At 39.3% G+C, this 16,923-nt stretch overlaps 1 protein-coding gene across 1 annotated transcript; it reads left to right on the top strand.

Annotated features, from left to right (window-relative positions):
• Positions 1 to 488: 488 nt before the first annotated feature.
• On the top strand, positions 489 to 14,114 carry MATN1 (matrilin 1). Its single transcript, XM_063954500.1, has 8 exons — positions 489 to 705; positions 3,308 to 3,654; positions 5,875 to 6,097; positions 6,210 to 6,335; positions 6,502 to 6,906; positions 7,575 to 7,727; positions 7,845 to 7,925; positions 12,971 to 14,114. Exons 1-8 carry the CDS (start codon positions 615 to 617, stop codon positions 13,021 to 13,023), a joined length of 1,479 nt encoding a protein of 492 aa, XP_063810570.1. The 5' UTR covers positions 489 to 614; the 3' UTR covers positions 13,024 to 14,114.
• The last annotated feature ends 2,809 nt before the right edge of the window (positions 14,115 to 16,923 follow it).

Here is a 16,923-nt window from a genome sequence, read left to right on the forward strand (position 1 = left end):
CGCAGATTGCTAGGGAGATACTTTGTGTGCAGAACCTGGAATTTGCTCTGCTGCTGAACAGAGAACTTTATGTCCTCCCTGCAGTTACAGGACTTCTTTTATAAGTCACACTGAAAGGATCTCATTTAGGTAGCTTTCACCTGATTAACCTGTTACTAGGAGAACCACAGTACAACTTTCAGACATTCCATGTCTACTTTTACATTTCTTAGACTAGTAGCGGTCAGCATCCACAGCTGGTCCCCAGGGAGCCCTAACCAGTCCAACTCTTCAACATAAGGTTCAGCACTGGACAGATGAACAGCCACCACAGCCAAGTCTGTGTATAGTGTAAAGTTACTTGGAGGTTATCTCTAATTGTAAAGTAGCTACAACTCCAACAGCAAAAGAGTTAAGTTTAGTATTTTTTAAAACAATATTATAAAAAGGACAAATATCCTTCCACTAATCATCCTCCCCCTAATATACCTCCCTCAAGCCAATCTCCACCAGTTCCACCCCCCTCTCTGTCACTGAACTGGGAGGTACGCCTGGAGGGTGTAGGTAAGATACCTTGAGCACAAATTACCCACTCCATCATTCTCACTCTACTTTCTGACTCCTGTCCGGACATCATGAAGACCTCTCTGTGTCTACTCTCCACTCTCCTGTTCTTCAGTTGCTATAGTTATGTTGCAGTGGGGGCACCTCCGCAGCAGCTAAGGGGTGAGTGCTTACTTCTTTTGAACATGCTTCATAAACTCCCCTAATTTACATACACTGCATCCACACTTACTTTAGCCATCTGAAATTCATTACACTTTCTAGAGTAATCACAGACATGTACAACTCTATGACAATTTGCAGATTTCAGTGAATAGTTGACATTTTACAGTAATGAACTGTTAGTGTTGCTTAAAATGACACAAATTAAATCTAGAAATTCAGAATGTGTAAGATGACAAAAAGTGAATCTGATATTTGAAGTACTGTATGAATTTATGTGTAGCCTAGATAAATATGCTTTGCTACATTTTCTGGGGAAAACACATTTTCTGTCACAGACCCAACAAAAAACACAAGGAGCCAGATGTAATGACGTCTCAGTTTGGTGTATTTTTAAAGGGGCAATCATGTACAAGGCATGGTTTAGCCTTGTACATGATTGCCCCTGTAAAAAAAAAAGGTCATAGTTTGGCCGCATCCTGCATGGCCGCCAAAACTCAGGTGCTATTTCATCCGGATCCAGGTCCCAGTTTTATTGACCTCACCTGAATAAAAAATATTGGTTAGATGGAGATACAACACAGAGACATATTTATAATATAAACTGTATAACATTGATTTTAGATGCAAGTTCTTTTGATAATGACAATTAATTTTTATGAGGGGATTTAGGTTGACTGGAAGGCTGGTTTTGGGGTCTTGATACTTAACTCTGTTTGGTGTGTCCTGTATATTTCCTGAAACAAACTATTAAAGCTGTGCTATTATAAATCCACAAAGCCCCTGACCCAAGCATTGTTAATCTAAGAGTATACTTCTGATATATGTTTGTGATATTGGGATCTATTCATGAAGCAGTAAGCTGGTGGAGAAGTTGTCCATGTCAACCAATCAGCTTTGAAGTAACATTTATCAAGTGTATTCTATAAACTTATACAGAGCAGCTGATTGGTTGCCATTGGCAACTTCTCCACTGGCTCACTTCTCCACTCTTTTCACTGCTTCATGAATAGACCACATTATCTTCAACGTATCCCACAGAAATCTTTGCACACTGTTGTTTCAAGTATAAAACATTCAGGAACATGAAAAGTCTATAAATATAATTTTCTGGACAGTTATTAAAGTCTAAAAAATGTATTTAACAAGATTTTAGAGCATTTCTAATAACTATAATGCAAAATGGTTGTAGAAAAAAACTGTAGTAAAATTTCCTGATGAATTTGATTGTCTATTTTCCATACATCAGTTCCTAGACCTACAGTATGTGCATCATCTAGGTGTATGAGAGCTACTGTATGAAGGTTGGACAGCGAAGAGTCTTGAATTCTCAAATGTTTCTCCCACACATCCTGCCTGAAATCTATATAACTCTTTTAAGTTATAATTTAATTGACAATGGCTCAATAATGTACAGTCAAATAGTGCAGATTTTATTATAACAATGTCAATGTATTTTATTGCCAGCACAGCTGATATTATTTAACTATTACTTTTATCACACAATTAAAAAATATAAAACTACAGAATTCCTGTAAAACAGCTATAGCAGTATCTGGTATGTGAAACCCACATTTCCAACCAAGGGAAAGTTTTCCGCTACCAACTTGAAAAATTGCCCATTTCAAAATTGCACTTTTGGTTAGAAATCACAGGCATGCAGCTGATGAGAATGTCTATCATATAACTTTTGTCCCACTAGGTACTGAGATTACATCGTCAAGGCTGTAGCATGAAAACGAAATTCAAGCTTTCCACAGTGTGCCTACAATGTTTAGTATACAATAGAAGTCAATGATGCAAAACACTAAAGCAATAGTCACTATTAAATATCATAAGGACTGACACAGCTCCATTTTTCTATGATCAAGTTTAAAACCCTAAAATATATATTAGTGACACTGTTATAATAAACAGGAGGCTTTATTCCTCTAGGAAACCCCACATAAAGTTGGCTTTCAAAATATTGCAGCATAAAAACAGATTACGGTATTTTATTGACAGTAGTTTACTCCTCGGAACTATCAATCTGTACATATTTATCATTCTTAGCACTGCAAAAATTGTTATGTTACTATAACATAATACATACAGTAGTAACTCCTTAGTGTAATGGCTTGGTTTGCTGATTGCAAACGATTGACTAGTAATATAAGGGCCCTACATACTTGGCGATTTCAGCGATTATGACGACCAACGATATTATCGTTGGCCGATTTTTCAACGATTTTTGCATACACACTGGTTGATATCTATAGCCAATTTGGACGATATGACAGTATATTACATCTATATTGTCCAAATTGGCTTGCATGTATAAACGATGATCGACCAACGATGAGTGACTGCGTTCATCATTGATGCATACACACTGAACGATATGAACGATTTATCGTTCATATCTATCATCAATGTCGCCAAGTGTGTAGGGCCCTTTAGTACTGATAATGACATGTACTATATGTTTAGTAATACTGTTTATTAGTAACATACATGCCCTTACTGCAGCCTGTTGTGAAATGTAATCACTTTACTGACCTCAAAATACAATGGAGAGTCTTACAGAGTCTTGTAATTCATCTCACTTTCTCTCCCAACAAAGGCCCAAATTGCAAGACTCATCCCTCTGACCTGGTATTCATCATAGACAGCTCACGTAGTGTACGACCTTCTGAATTTGAACAGGTCAAGCACTTTTTGTCACAAGTCATCGAGTCTCTGGATGTTGGTGTTAATGCCACAAGAGTCGGTCTCATCAATTATGCCAGCTCTGTCAAAAATGAGTTCTCCCTCAAAACACACAAGACGAAGGCTGCTCTCCTCCAGGCAGTCAAAAAAGTCCAACCTCTTTCTACTGGAACAATGACAGGCCTTGCCATCCAATATGCCATCAACCATGCCTTCAGTGAGGCTGAAGGTGCGCGGCTAAGATCTCCGGGAGTCAAGAAGGTGAGCAGTGTTAAATGACCATGCTACTACAACTTTTCACCAGTCATATCAAATCTCTCAACTGTATCAGGGACTACAAATAAATAAATATTAATGCAGTACTCAAATGGGCCAACCATAAAATTAAAAGTTAGCGCTACTTTGGGATATATCACTTGAATTAGCGGGTGTGTTCCGTATTAAAGTGGCTCATTCCATATTAAAGTGTCTACAGACATAAGTCCCACACAGTAAAATACTATACCTAGTAGAATACTGTGCTACATGAAAAAGCAGGTATTATTTTCCCTGCATAAAACAGTTATTTATTTACAGTTTCATATATAGTGCAGCATATTCCATTGCGCTTTACAATTGGAAACAACAGATAAGACAAACTGGGTAATAATACAGACATAGAGGTAGGAACTCCCTGTAGATTGCAGCTGTTGTCCTGACATCACTGCATGGCTTGATCAGGTTCAATTTTGCACCTTTTCCTAGGTTTGCCTGTAACTTTAAATCACACCAAATGAGTTTAACATTAATCATGTAACTGGCACTAGTTTAACATGACCATTAAAAAATATATATATAGAGTTATTTTCACGTACGGTATCTTTATGATTTTTTTACATTTCAGAAATAAGTAGCGATATATTTTGTGAGCATCTCTGTATTTTATTGAGTGTGATGTCTGCTTACCTCTAGTTCAGTTGAGGAATATAGCTTAGACAAAGCACAACAAGAACCTGCCAGAGATGTTACCAGTTAGGCCAGTAAAACGATAGGAAGTGGGCTCGGCGGTAGTGTAACTGGATTTGGGAACACACAAAGCCTTTTTCAAGCACCACCTGTCATTAAAACAGAATGTCGCAAATAAGTGAAGTTACAAGGTCAGTTATTAGTAATATAAGTATGGGGTAATATGGCAAATGCCAGGAAAAAGTTTTAAGTAGCAAAGATATTTTTTAAATATGAATCGTCAGGAAATATTAATTTAACCATCCATTGGGATTATTTATAACAGATATGTGTGTTCTTTGTAGTTATTAAAAAAGAAAAGAAAACTGTCATGAACACAACATTCTTAGGTCCAGTCTATAAATAATACAGCACAGTGCTATGCAGGCTCATACATAGCATTTAATAGCAGCACATTTGCAAAGCATCTACATGTTGGCAACAAGTTATGCAAGCTGTTTTATGAATATGGGGTGTATGTGACCGCACGCAGGAACAGATAGGACAGTGTGCAATTCAGCCTCCTAGTAACATTTTGTAGTCTTGCATTGGTAGTGTGGCCAGGATAGCACAATGCACAAACCAACATTAGGCTGTGTGAGCCTGGTATGTAAATCAGATAAAAAGTGATGGACTGGCAAATTACCTTCCTTGGTAAGAAGCTGCAAACATACAGTATTGCAAATAGAAATGTGTTTGATTATTGTCCTATAGCAGTGTTGGGGAACCTTTGGCACTTCATCTGTTGTTGAACTACACATCCCAGCATCCCCTGCTACAGTTTTAGCATGGCCAAATAGCAAAACTGTAGCAGGGCATGCTGGGATGTGTAGTTCAACAGCAGCTGGAGTGCCAAAGTTTCCCCATCACTGTCCTATAGTCTATGCAGGTATTTGGGGTAAGCTGTTAGTGTACCATTGGCACACATTGCTAATTACTTACAAAAAAAACCTAAAATAATAGTTATTTACACACATATCTGATATTTGGACTAAACCTATTCTGTGGACCATTACCCCTCTATCATCAGCATTTTCATTGATGTTTCTACATGTATCTGTCTTCTGACTACCACTCTCAATGAGAACGGTGGTACTACTAATATGGGGTCAATATAACCATCCACAAGTTGGGAGAGTTGCCATTGCAATGGAGTGGAAATGCCAGAAACGTCATCTCAACTCGTCCCCATCGTGGCGCAATCTCGCCCCAGTCTGACAGCGTTTTTTACGTAGCCCTATGGGGCTGCTCTAGTGACTCTGGAGCTGCCATAAGTGTGGCATATAGCCACTCTTACTTGCATGGACTCACAGGGCGTGTCTAATTAAATCGACCCCTTAGCTGCACTTTTCTTCTATACAATGATATTTCTTGTCATTGTTTATTCACAATATTTGCATTGTAAACTGTCAGTACAAATAAATTAAATTAAAGAAGTCTGGAAATATTCAATGTCATTTAACATATAGAAATTATCATTTCTCAATCATTTTTCAGGTGGCTATTGTGGTAACTGATGGCCGTCCTCAGGATGGTGTAAAGGATATTTCGGCTAAGGCACGACAAAGTGATTTGGAGTTGTTTGCCATTGGGGTCGGACGTGTTGATATGGCCACGCTGCGCCAGATTGCCAGTGAGCCCCTAGATGAACATGTAGACTATGTGGAGAGCTACAGTGTAATTGAGAAGCTAAGCAATAAATTTCAAGAAGCACTCTGTGGTAGGTTATGTGTTGTTTTTTTAACTGTTATGTCATACATTTACATTATGTATACAGTTTTTAAATTGTATTTGCGCATATATTTGTTTTAAACTTAATTGTTTTTGCCCAGAACTGACTGACCTCTGCTCTACTGGAGATCATGACTGTCAACAGATCTGTGTCAGTGCGCCTGGGTCCTACACCTGTGCCTGCAAGGATGGATATACATTAAATGAAGATGGAAAGACCTGCAATGGTGAGGAAAAAAGAAAAAACTTGACTAATAGATACAGAAAGGAATGTGAAAACTCACACCTTTGTCAGTCACCTAACCTATGTCAAGCCTATGCAAAATACATAGCTGTGTGGCTAGGTAGGTCTGGCTTATGGTCATGAAATATATATTTCTCTTTCCTACTTAGCCTGTGGTGCCTCAGCTATTGATTTGGTGTTTCTGATTGATGGTTCCAAGAGCGTACGTCCGGAGAATTTTGACCTTGTCAAACAATTCATCAATCAGATAGTGGAGTCTGTGGATGTTGGCGACAACAAGGCACATGTCGGTCTTGTCCAGTACTCAAGCTCAGTAAGGCAAGAATTCCCCTTGGGAAGGTATAGCAGCAAGAAGGATATTAAGTCGGCTGTAAAGAAGATGTCCTACATGGAGAAAGGCACTATGACTGGTCAAGCCATCAAGTATCTAATTGACAATACCTTTGCCATCTCCAATGGGGGAAGACCAGGTGTATCTAAAGTTGGCATTGTCTTTACTGATGGTCGTTCCCAGGACTACATAAATGATGCAGCATTGAAAGCCAAGGAACTGGGTAAGACAATGCCATCATCTGTTATAATGCAAAGTTATATCAACCTGTATTTTGCGCGATAATAAATAAATTTGTAAAAATGCACATAAAATTAATGTATGACTTCATTGCCAATATTAAAAAAAAACCTAAGGGGCTGGATGTAATGAAGTCCGAGTTGGCTGCGGCTTCCGGCTGAATGCCAACTTTTTTTAAAGCGGCAATCATGTATAAGGCAAAACCATGCCTTATACATAATTGCCGCTTTAAAAATAAAAGTCCACATTCGGCCGGGAACCCGCACCTCCGACCAACTCTGACTTAATTACATCCTGCCAAGGTATCATAAGTGCACTTTTATATTGTTTTCCCACAAAAAAGATTGACTGTACAATGAGAATAATGGTGGAAATTTGGGTTTGTTTTTATCATTTTGTCTGTCCTTTGACTGTTTATTTTTAAATTAGCTAATATACATGCCCAGCAATGAAAATCGTAATGGCGAGCGGTGAGCAGGAGGTCCAAATAGAATCTGCATGCACGGACATTGTGGGCTCTGAATGGTTGTCCCTCTTCTGCAGTCATTTTAAAAAAGGCGAATGAAAATATGCACCACTTTAGGTGGCAATGAAGCTGTAAAGAATATTTTTTTTTTAAATCTTAAAGTAAATATTCTTTATGCTATGCAGGTTACAAGATGTATGCTGTTGGTGTGGGCAACGCTGTGGAGGATGAACTCAGGATGATTGCCTCTGAACCTGTAGCTGAGCACTCTTTCTACACAGCTGATTTCAAGGCCATGAAGGAAATTGGCAAAAAACTTCAGATGAAAATCTGTGTCGGTAAGTGCCAGAAAATGAAAACCATGTTGAAAGCAGGATATATACAGACATTTGTAAGTTGTAATCATAGACAGTGACTAAAATAACCAATTGATTTTCTCTTTTTTACATCACCAGAAGAGAACCCCTGTGAATGTGAAGCTATTGTCAAGTTCCAGACCAAGGTGGAAGAACTCATCCAAGCATTAACAAGGAAAAATATCCTTTTTATAACTTAACTACATCTTTCAGGGCGCTTATAAACCAACATAGCAAAGGTACAGGTTTCAAGTTTTCAAAAGTTGCAGGGCCTACTGAAAAAAGGGTGTGGTTCTGTAGAAAATGGGAGTGGTTTGAATGGATAAAGAGGGCATCTGGGTGGATCTGGAGATGTGTCTCAATGGAATGGAGCTTGGCCTTAGTTGTCCAAATTTTCTATGTAAACTTCTTATAAATGGAAGCAGCCCATCACTTAAAATTCCATAGGCTGAAAACAAGGGGCAACAAGAAACTTAAAAGTATTCATTTGTTCTGAGTATACAAAGCATTTTTAAGGCAGGTGGGTGGTGTTCACACGTGGTGTGGTAGTATACTGTAAATAGCTGTGCAACTTCTATGTTAGACAGATTGTCTAAAAGTTCTAGTAGAAGTGAGTAGTTAACAGTATACAGTAGTTAAAATCAATAAATCCTCCTTAAAGTAGAAGGGAATACCCAATCTGAACAGGATTATATGCAAACACTAGCAAGTTTGGCTGTCATGTTACATCATCCCACCTGTGTTTTACCATCACTCAATTTTCATGCACAACGCCCCCCCCCCCAATCATAGTGGGTAGCAAACCTGTGTAGCAAACCTCAAACAACCCCTATGTTGTTCCAGCCTCATGCCCCCCACCTGTGTCTCTCCTGCCTCATGCCTTCCTTGTGTCTCTCCTGACTCATTCCACCTATGGCTCTCCAGCATCATGCCCTGTGTCTCTGTTCTCTTCCATATGAGTGCCCACTCTGTTTCTCTGAGGGAACACAGATGAAAGAGAACAGAGATAAAGGGAGGCATTTAAGGTTTGTGAAAAGTGTGGTGGGAAGTCAGCTCCAAACACTGACAGGTGAATTCCCCATCGTTCCAATGAATGGGAGCGCAAAATAGTTCATACACACTTGACGATGTGGATAATTTGCCGTTCCAATTCATCTAAAAATGACACATCTTCCAGTTTATCATCTAGTGCCTTGATGGCTAACCTGGACACTCCAACTGTTGTTGAACTACACATCCCAGCATGCCCTGCATCAGTTTTAGCATGGCCAAATAGCAAAACTGTAGCAGGACATGCTGGGATATGTAGTTCAACAACAGCTGGAGTGTCAAGGTTAGCCACCACTGATCTAGTGTGTACCCAGCTTAACTCATCTATCTCCCTCCTTTCCCCAAGGCCCGGATTTCCCACAAGGCAAGGGCTTTGTGGGTCCCAAGGGCCCTTGGACAGGCCTCATGAAGAAATCCGGCCTCTCCAAAATGTTCCCCAGAGTTACGTTGTCTAAACTGTGCATGTTAATTACTTGTTATATACGTGTAATGTAAGGCAGACCTGTCCACTCCCATCTAAAAATAAATCCTATAGTGTACTTGAAAAAAATAAATAAAGTGTGTATGAACTGTGATCGGTGGATAGGGCTTCCAACGGGAAGTCTGTCAGCTCTAATGTGCTTCTAGGGATGCAGCCAATGCAGTCCCTAGAAGCCGTTGGGGTTGAGGGGGGTGTGGGTGTGCTTGCGCAGGTTTCCATGCCAGATGTAATGCGCTTCTCTGGGCATTAGAAGCCAGTGTGCATGCGTGACATTGTGGGGGGGGGGGGGGGTTTCTACTCCCCCAACATTGACTGCGCTTGTGCGTAAGCACAAGCAGTTTTTTTTAAATTCCCCATTCCCTCACAGTGCTGCAGTGTGACAGGTGCGGGCAGAGCCTCAGGAAGTGCAGGCTGCAGACATAGCAGCGGGAGGTGCGGGCTTCCCCGCTGCAGACGTCACGTATGAGGAGCCACTACTGGTATCTCTTTTCTCACTTTTAGGGGTTTATTTGCTAACCATCAGGCTCTGAAACCCAACACTCCCGATGATGTTTATGCACAAAATTTAAAAGTGCAGTTCTTTGACTAGCCGTCTTTTGCTAGTAAAATCATTGCAATTTAAAATTTCAGGCATTAACACGATCAGAAGCACCAGATATTAGAATCCAATATTTAGTAGATAACCCCCATCCAACTTTTTTTTATATGTATGTTGATATAGCTACAAGCTATATACACTAACAGACATAAATACATTCCAATTTGCATTCTCCCAATGTTGGGAGGTATGCTTTACCCAATCAAGCTCAGGCTAGCATACTCAAATCTTTCTTAATTTATATCGCAAGAAGACCTTTATTGTTAGGAGAAAATCTGGCTGATGGGTGTAAATGTGCCAACATAAGATTTCCTCATTATGTAACAACATTTATGAGTCTTTTATAACATTAGTTCATGACATGTGCAATTTGATTGATTGCTTAACATGCCTGGTGTGACTTTCTGCCATATATAAACCTATTGGTTTTATATTTAAAGTAGCAAAGATCCATTTATTTATTATTTGCTTGTTTAAGGTGACACATACAAATTAAATACACTTTTATATACAGAGCCGGCCCTAACCAATATGATGCCCTAGGCAAGATTTTGGCTGGTGCCCCCTAGCACCACCGTTGGTTCCGCCTCTGACCCTGCACCCCTTTCCCAGCACCATCACCCCCCACCCACAGCAGTCCTTTTTTTTGTTATCCTACCCCCTGTAATTTAAATAAGAACAGTGCGCACATTCGGCGCACAGCCCAAAAAGGTATGTGTTGTTGCTGGCAAAGGGCATGGCCACACAATAGTAACCCCAATTCAACTTATGCCTCACCGTAGTGCAACTTTATTCACAATTTATAATGCGATAGTGTCCCTTATTCACATTACATCACACAGTAGTACCACTTTACCTTATATACGTTACTCCTCACAGTAGTGCCCCTTTTTCACATTACATCACACTGAATTGCTCCTTATTCACATTACACCACACCATATTGCTCTTTATTCACATTAGACCACATAGTAGTGACCTTTCTTTACATTACACCACACAGTAGAGCACGTTATACACATAATGCCACACATTGGTAATGCATTTATACACATAATACCACACAGTAATGCCCCTTACACATATGACACACATTACTAATGTCCTTATAAACATAATGCGCCTTACACACTATACCAACCCTTATTAATGCCTTTATACACATAATTTCCCTTACACATATGCCGCACATTGATAATGTCCCTTACACATATGCCGCACATTATTAGTGCCCTTATACACATAATGACACACATAGTGCCCCTTACCCATATGTAACACATTATTAATGCCCTTATACACATAATGACACATATAGTTCCTGGCGTGAGTCAACTGGCAGCTCTGCTAACGTCGGGTGCCTATTTTTTTATGAGAATGCATCTTATTTGCATTGCTAAGTGGTTAGGATGCACAAGCAGCTTTTGCTGATTAAAATGATATGCAGCATGCCTATATACTGTGTGCGACTGTGGCTGTGTCTGCATACGAAATGCTACACACAGAATATAGGCATGCTGCATATCATTTTAATCAGCAGAAGCTGCTTGTGCCCCTAGGCATACCAGATGCCATAGGCAATTGCCTAGTTTGCATATGCCTAGGGCCGGCTCTGTTTATATAACAATTTATTTAGTAACATATTTTATTTGCGATTTATATTAGTACACAATTTTTGAAAGAGTAAGAATTCCTGTGAGAATTATGCATTTTTAGTTGGCTATGGGCACGGTTAGGGCAGATTGGAGTGGGGTTTGGGCAGATTGGAGTTCAGTATTATTGTGGCATGTTTTGGCATCTGTAAATATTGGGAGGTATGGATTTAGAGTTATGTTAGGATGCTACTCCATCCTAATGTAAATCCGTCAACGTTATTTAAAATTGACCCTGCAGCACAACATGGCTTTGCCAAGGTGCAAATTTTCACCATCTTGGTGAACATACTCCTAACTCTTGATGATGCAACTCGTGTCCAAAAACAAAAATTATTAATCATTTGTGTTCAAAGAAAAGCTTTGAAAAGGATTGCACCCAAGACCTCACCTCCCAACATTTATACATGCAAAATTGGACAAAATAAGTCCCTCCCCAATGTATTCAAACCTGCCTGACTCGCCCATATATACCCTCCTCCTGTTTTGTAGTAAGCTCTGAATCACTTGAGATGGGAGGTATGCAAGCGAGTGAACATAATCTCCTGTCATAGGTGGGCTACAGAAATAATAAGACTGGAAAAAGAAAAATACGATATGAGTGTACTGTACAGTATATGAGGGACATTTTCATCCTTTCAATGAAATAACACCACTGTAACATATAAATGGGCATATGTAATAGTGTCCGAGTTTGTGGGATGCCAGCCGTTAACAGTGTTTTTTAAAGCAGCAATCATTTACAAGGCAAAGCTATGCCTTGTAAATGATTGCCGCTTTTTAAAAAAAAATCATCCGAGATCGGCCGGCCCCCCACACCTCTGGCAAATTCGTACACTATTACATATGCCCAAATATACCACCAAATAAGAATAAACCAAATTTCTTAATAGGGCAATACAAAACAAGTAATACAATTGTAGTTGTTTCCAGTAATACCAAAGGCCATTATTACCTAACAGGGCCAAGAATGATAAAAATGGCCAGACAACAATCCCCATTAAGTAAGCTAGTTATATAATCATGTGGAAAAAATTGCAATTTTTGCAAGAAATTTGGGTAAAATTAGGTAAATAAACAGACCCCAATATCTTTTAAGACTAATATGAAGTTTTCTGTTTTCATCTAATAGATTTATGGTTAGGTTTAGAAGAGGATGACAAGATGATAACATAACATTTCATTTTTTAGCAAGAAGATCTTATGATCAATTAAATCAAAGAACTCATATGACATATTGCTGGACATGTGACATGGTCAACATGAGTTAATATAGGCATTAGATTTAGTCTAAAAGAAATCTAGTTGTAGACCCTATGTCTGGTAGAACCTGTCTTGGATGAATGCAACATTTGACATTTAAGCTATCCCACATTGTATGAACGATTGAGTCTGCAGTGCTGTAAATTATTTTGAGTCTATATTTCTTTAACTCCACCTTTACTTGAAACTGTGTCCAAGAGAATCACCGCTCTAGAGAATAAAATCACTGTGTGAAGACCTCCTGCACTTTCCTCCTCTAATCCATTCAAGGGCTCCCAACTCTTCATCTTCTCAAGGTCAAAGATCATTCCCCATCTCTTGCCTGCACAGAGTGCTTCTATCCCAGGAATGTCACATGGATGATAAAACACTGTGGTTGCTGGAGACAAGTTTACCATCTTCATTGCTAAAAGGATGCTCCTAGTGGTGAGGGGCATATTGCATCCTGTGAAAGATAGTGTGCAGATGCCACCTGTACTGGTTTAATTGTAAAAAGTGCCTAGACACGCATGTATATACACTTCTATATATAAAGATGAATATGTTTACATATATAGATATATATATCTAGATATATCTAGATATATATATATAATATATACATGTATGTCATATAATTTTACATGCATAAGTTTATATAAAAAATAATCAATATATTAGTGTGTATATATAATTACAGAAAAGGAACTATTCTAGTGTCACAATTAGCACAAGGACTACTCCCAACAAAAAACTTCAGGACTAACTTATGCTATATATATATATATATTGGTTGGAAAATAAATAGCATCCAATAGCCTTCTTGTCATAATTTCAGGGGCACAGTAAAATATGCGCAATTTGAAGGATAAAGAATAAAACATACTTACTGAAGTAGCCTCATTGCCTACAAAGTATGCATTATATTATAACATTCAGCAGTACACATCTCGTTTACTTCAGTTTATGACTCAGTAGGTTGCTAAGCAAGGGCAAGAAATATTATATAGTATTTGTGACATCTCATTAATACCTTTATTGCAATTGAATTGTTCTTTCAACATTATATTTATAAATAAATAAATATATATATATATATATATATATATACATACATAAATGTATGTATATATATATATATATATTTATATATTGTATCTGAATGGAATATTTGCTTTTCCACCTAAAAAATTTAATATATAAAATGTATATATAAATAATATAAATATTTGATCGTATTTTTTTTTTAAACACCCAGTTTCCTATACGTAGACATTGTACCTTCTGCTTGTCGAAAAAAGTTAATTTAAGATGTTCACTGCCAAAATAAAATGAACATAAAAACAGATGTTGTGTTTCTTGACGTTTAGTGGTCTCATTCTTTAAAAATAGATATTTTAAAGTAGAGATGAGCGGGTTCGGATACCTGAGATCCGAATCCTACCGAACCTCTCTACCTGAGTCCAGATCTGAGCAGGGCCAGATCTAGGGGGGGGGGGGGGGTGTGGGCGCGAAGGGGGCGACCGCCCCCCTAACACAGTCATAGCCACGCCCACTTTTGAGCAGAAGAGAGCTCATGTGCTGCAGCTTATACCACAGCAGCACAGAGGAGCCAGGAGAGCAAGGGTTACAGAGCATTTGCCCCTCACTTGCTGGTGTGTGGGTACTAGGGCTAATAAATACAATTACCCCATAGCACAGTCACATGTACATAGAACAATCACAAAGCTCTATCTCAGTCTCACTCAAAAAGTTCAGTCACAATTGAGATAGGAGGCGTTAGGATTGCAGATGGGAGGAGTTGGGACTGTAGAGGGAGGAGTCAAGATTAAACAGTAAACCGTTCCCCCCTAAAGAAAAGTCTAGATCCGTCCCTGGATCTGAGTCAGGCTCGGGTTTTCCGAGGCAAAACGTCATCATCCCGCTGTCGGATTCTCGTTTGGATTCCATATAAGGACCCACGCGTCGCCACCATTTTCACTCCAGTCTCGGAGAGTGTAGTGAGAGGACGTGTCTCCGTCCTCAGTGTCTGTGTGGACAGGAAAGTGGGGTGGCGATTCCAGTGCTGTCTTGTGCTGCTCAGTCCAGTGTAGTGTCTTATGCTGCATCAGTCCAGCCAGTCACAGTGGTGGTGTCCTCTGCTGCTATATGTCCCCAGTGCTGCTGTATAAGTCCCTTGCAGTATTGCTGTATTGTCTTGCATCAGACCAGGGGTAGTGTCTTGTGCAGCATCAGTCCAGTGACCAGTCACAATGGTGGTGTCCTCTGCTGCCACATATCCGATATAGCTGTATAAGTTCCTTTCAGTGGTGCTGTGTTGTCCTGTATCAGACCACGGGTAGTGTCTTGTGCAGCATCAGTCCAGTGACCAGTCACAGTGGTGGTGTCCTCTGCTGCCATATACTGTATCCAGTGTTACTGCCGTATAATTTCCGTGATACTCGCGTATAATTCCTGTGATATTGCCGTATAATTCCTGTGATACTGCCGTATAATTCCCGTGATATTGCCGTATAATTCCTGTGATACTGCCGTATAATTCCCGTGATACTGCTGTATAATTCCAGTGATATTGCCGTATAATTCCTGTGATACTGCCGTATAATTCCAGTGATATTGCTGTATAATTCCTGTGATACTGGCGTATAATTCCAGTGATATTGCCGTATAATTCCTGTGATACTGGCGTATAATTCCCGTGATACTGCCGTATAATTCCAGTGATATTGCCGTATAATTCCTGTGATACTGCTGTATAATTCCCGTGATACTGCCGTATAATTCCAGTGATGTTGCTGTATAATTCCTGTGATACTGGCATATAATTCTAGTGATATTGCCATATAATTCCTGTGATACTGGTGTATAATTCCTGTGATACTATCGTATAATTCCAGTGATCCTGCCATATAATTCCAGTGATCCTGCCGTATAATTCCAGTGATCCTGCCATATAATTCCCGTGATACTATCAGATAATTCCAGTGATATTGCCGTATAATTCCTGTGATACTGGCGTATAATTCCGGTGATATTGCTGTATAATTCCTGTGATACTGTCGTATAATTCCTGTGATACTGACGTATAATTCCAGTGATCCTGCCATATAATTCCAGTGATCCTGCCGTATAATTCCAGTGATCCTGCCATATAATTCCCGTGATACTATCAGATAATTCCAGTGATATTGCCGTATAATTCCTGTGATACTGGCGTATAATTCCGGTGATATTGCTGTATAATTCCTGTGATACTGGCGTATACAGGGCCGGCCCTAACCAATATGATGCCCTAGGCAAGATTTTGGCTGGTGCCCCCTAGCACCACCACTGGTTGCACCTCTTTCCCAGCACCATCACCCCTCACCCATAGCAGTCTTTATTTTGGTGTTTGTACCCCCTATATTTTAAATAGGAACAGTTCGCACATTTGGCGCACAGCTCAAAAAGGGTGTGTTTTTGCTGGCAAGGGGCATGGCCACACAATAGTACCCCCAATTCCAATTACGCCTCACAGTAGTGCAACTTTATTCACATTTGATCATGCAATAGTGTCCATAATTCATATTACATCCCACAGTAGTATTACTTTACCTTATAAACATTACTCCTCACAGTAGAGCCCCTTATTCACATAACATCACATTGAATTGCTCCTTATTCACATTACACCACACCCTATTGCTCTTTATTCATATTAGATGACACAGTAGTGCCCTTTCTATACGCAACGCCACATAGTAGAGCACCCTATACACATAATGCCACACATTAGTAATGCATTTATACACATAATTCCACACAGTAATGCCCCTTACACATTATTAATGTCCTTATAAACATAATGTGCCTTACACATTATGACAACCTTTATTAATGCCCTTTTACACATAATGTCCCTTACATATATGCCGCACATTATTAATGCCCTTATACACATAATGACACATAGTGCCCCCTACACATTTGCTGCACATTATTAGTGCCCCTATACACATAATGACACACATACAGTAGTACCCTGTTACACATATGCCACACATTATTAATGCCCTTATACACATAATGACACACATTGTGCCCCTTACACATGTGTTGCACATTATTAATGCATTTTTACATGACACACATAATGCTCCTTACACATATTCTGAG

This window comes from Pseudophryne corroboree, chromosome 2 (genome assembly GCF_028390025.1).
Source record: "Pseudophryne corroboree isolate aPseCor3 chromosome 2, aPseCor3.hap2, whole genome shotgun sequence".
Lineage (NCBI taxonomy): Eukaryota > Metazoa > Chordata > Amphibia > Anura > Myobatrachidae > Pseudophryne > Pseudophryne corroboree.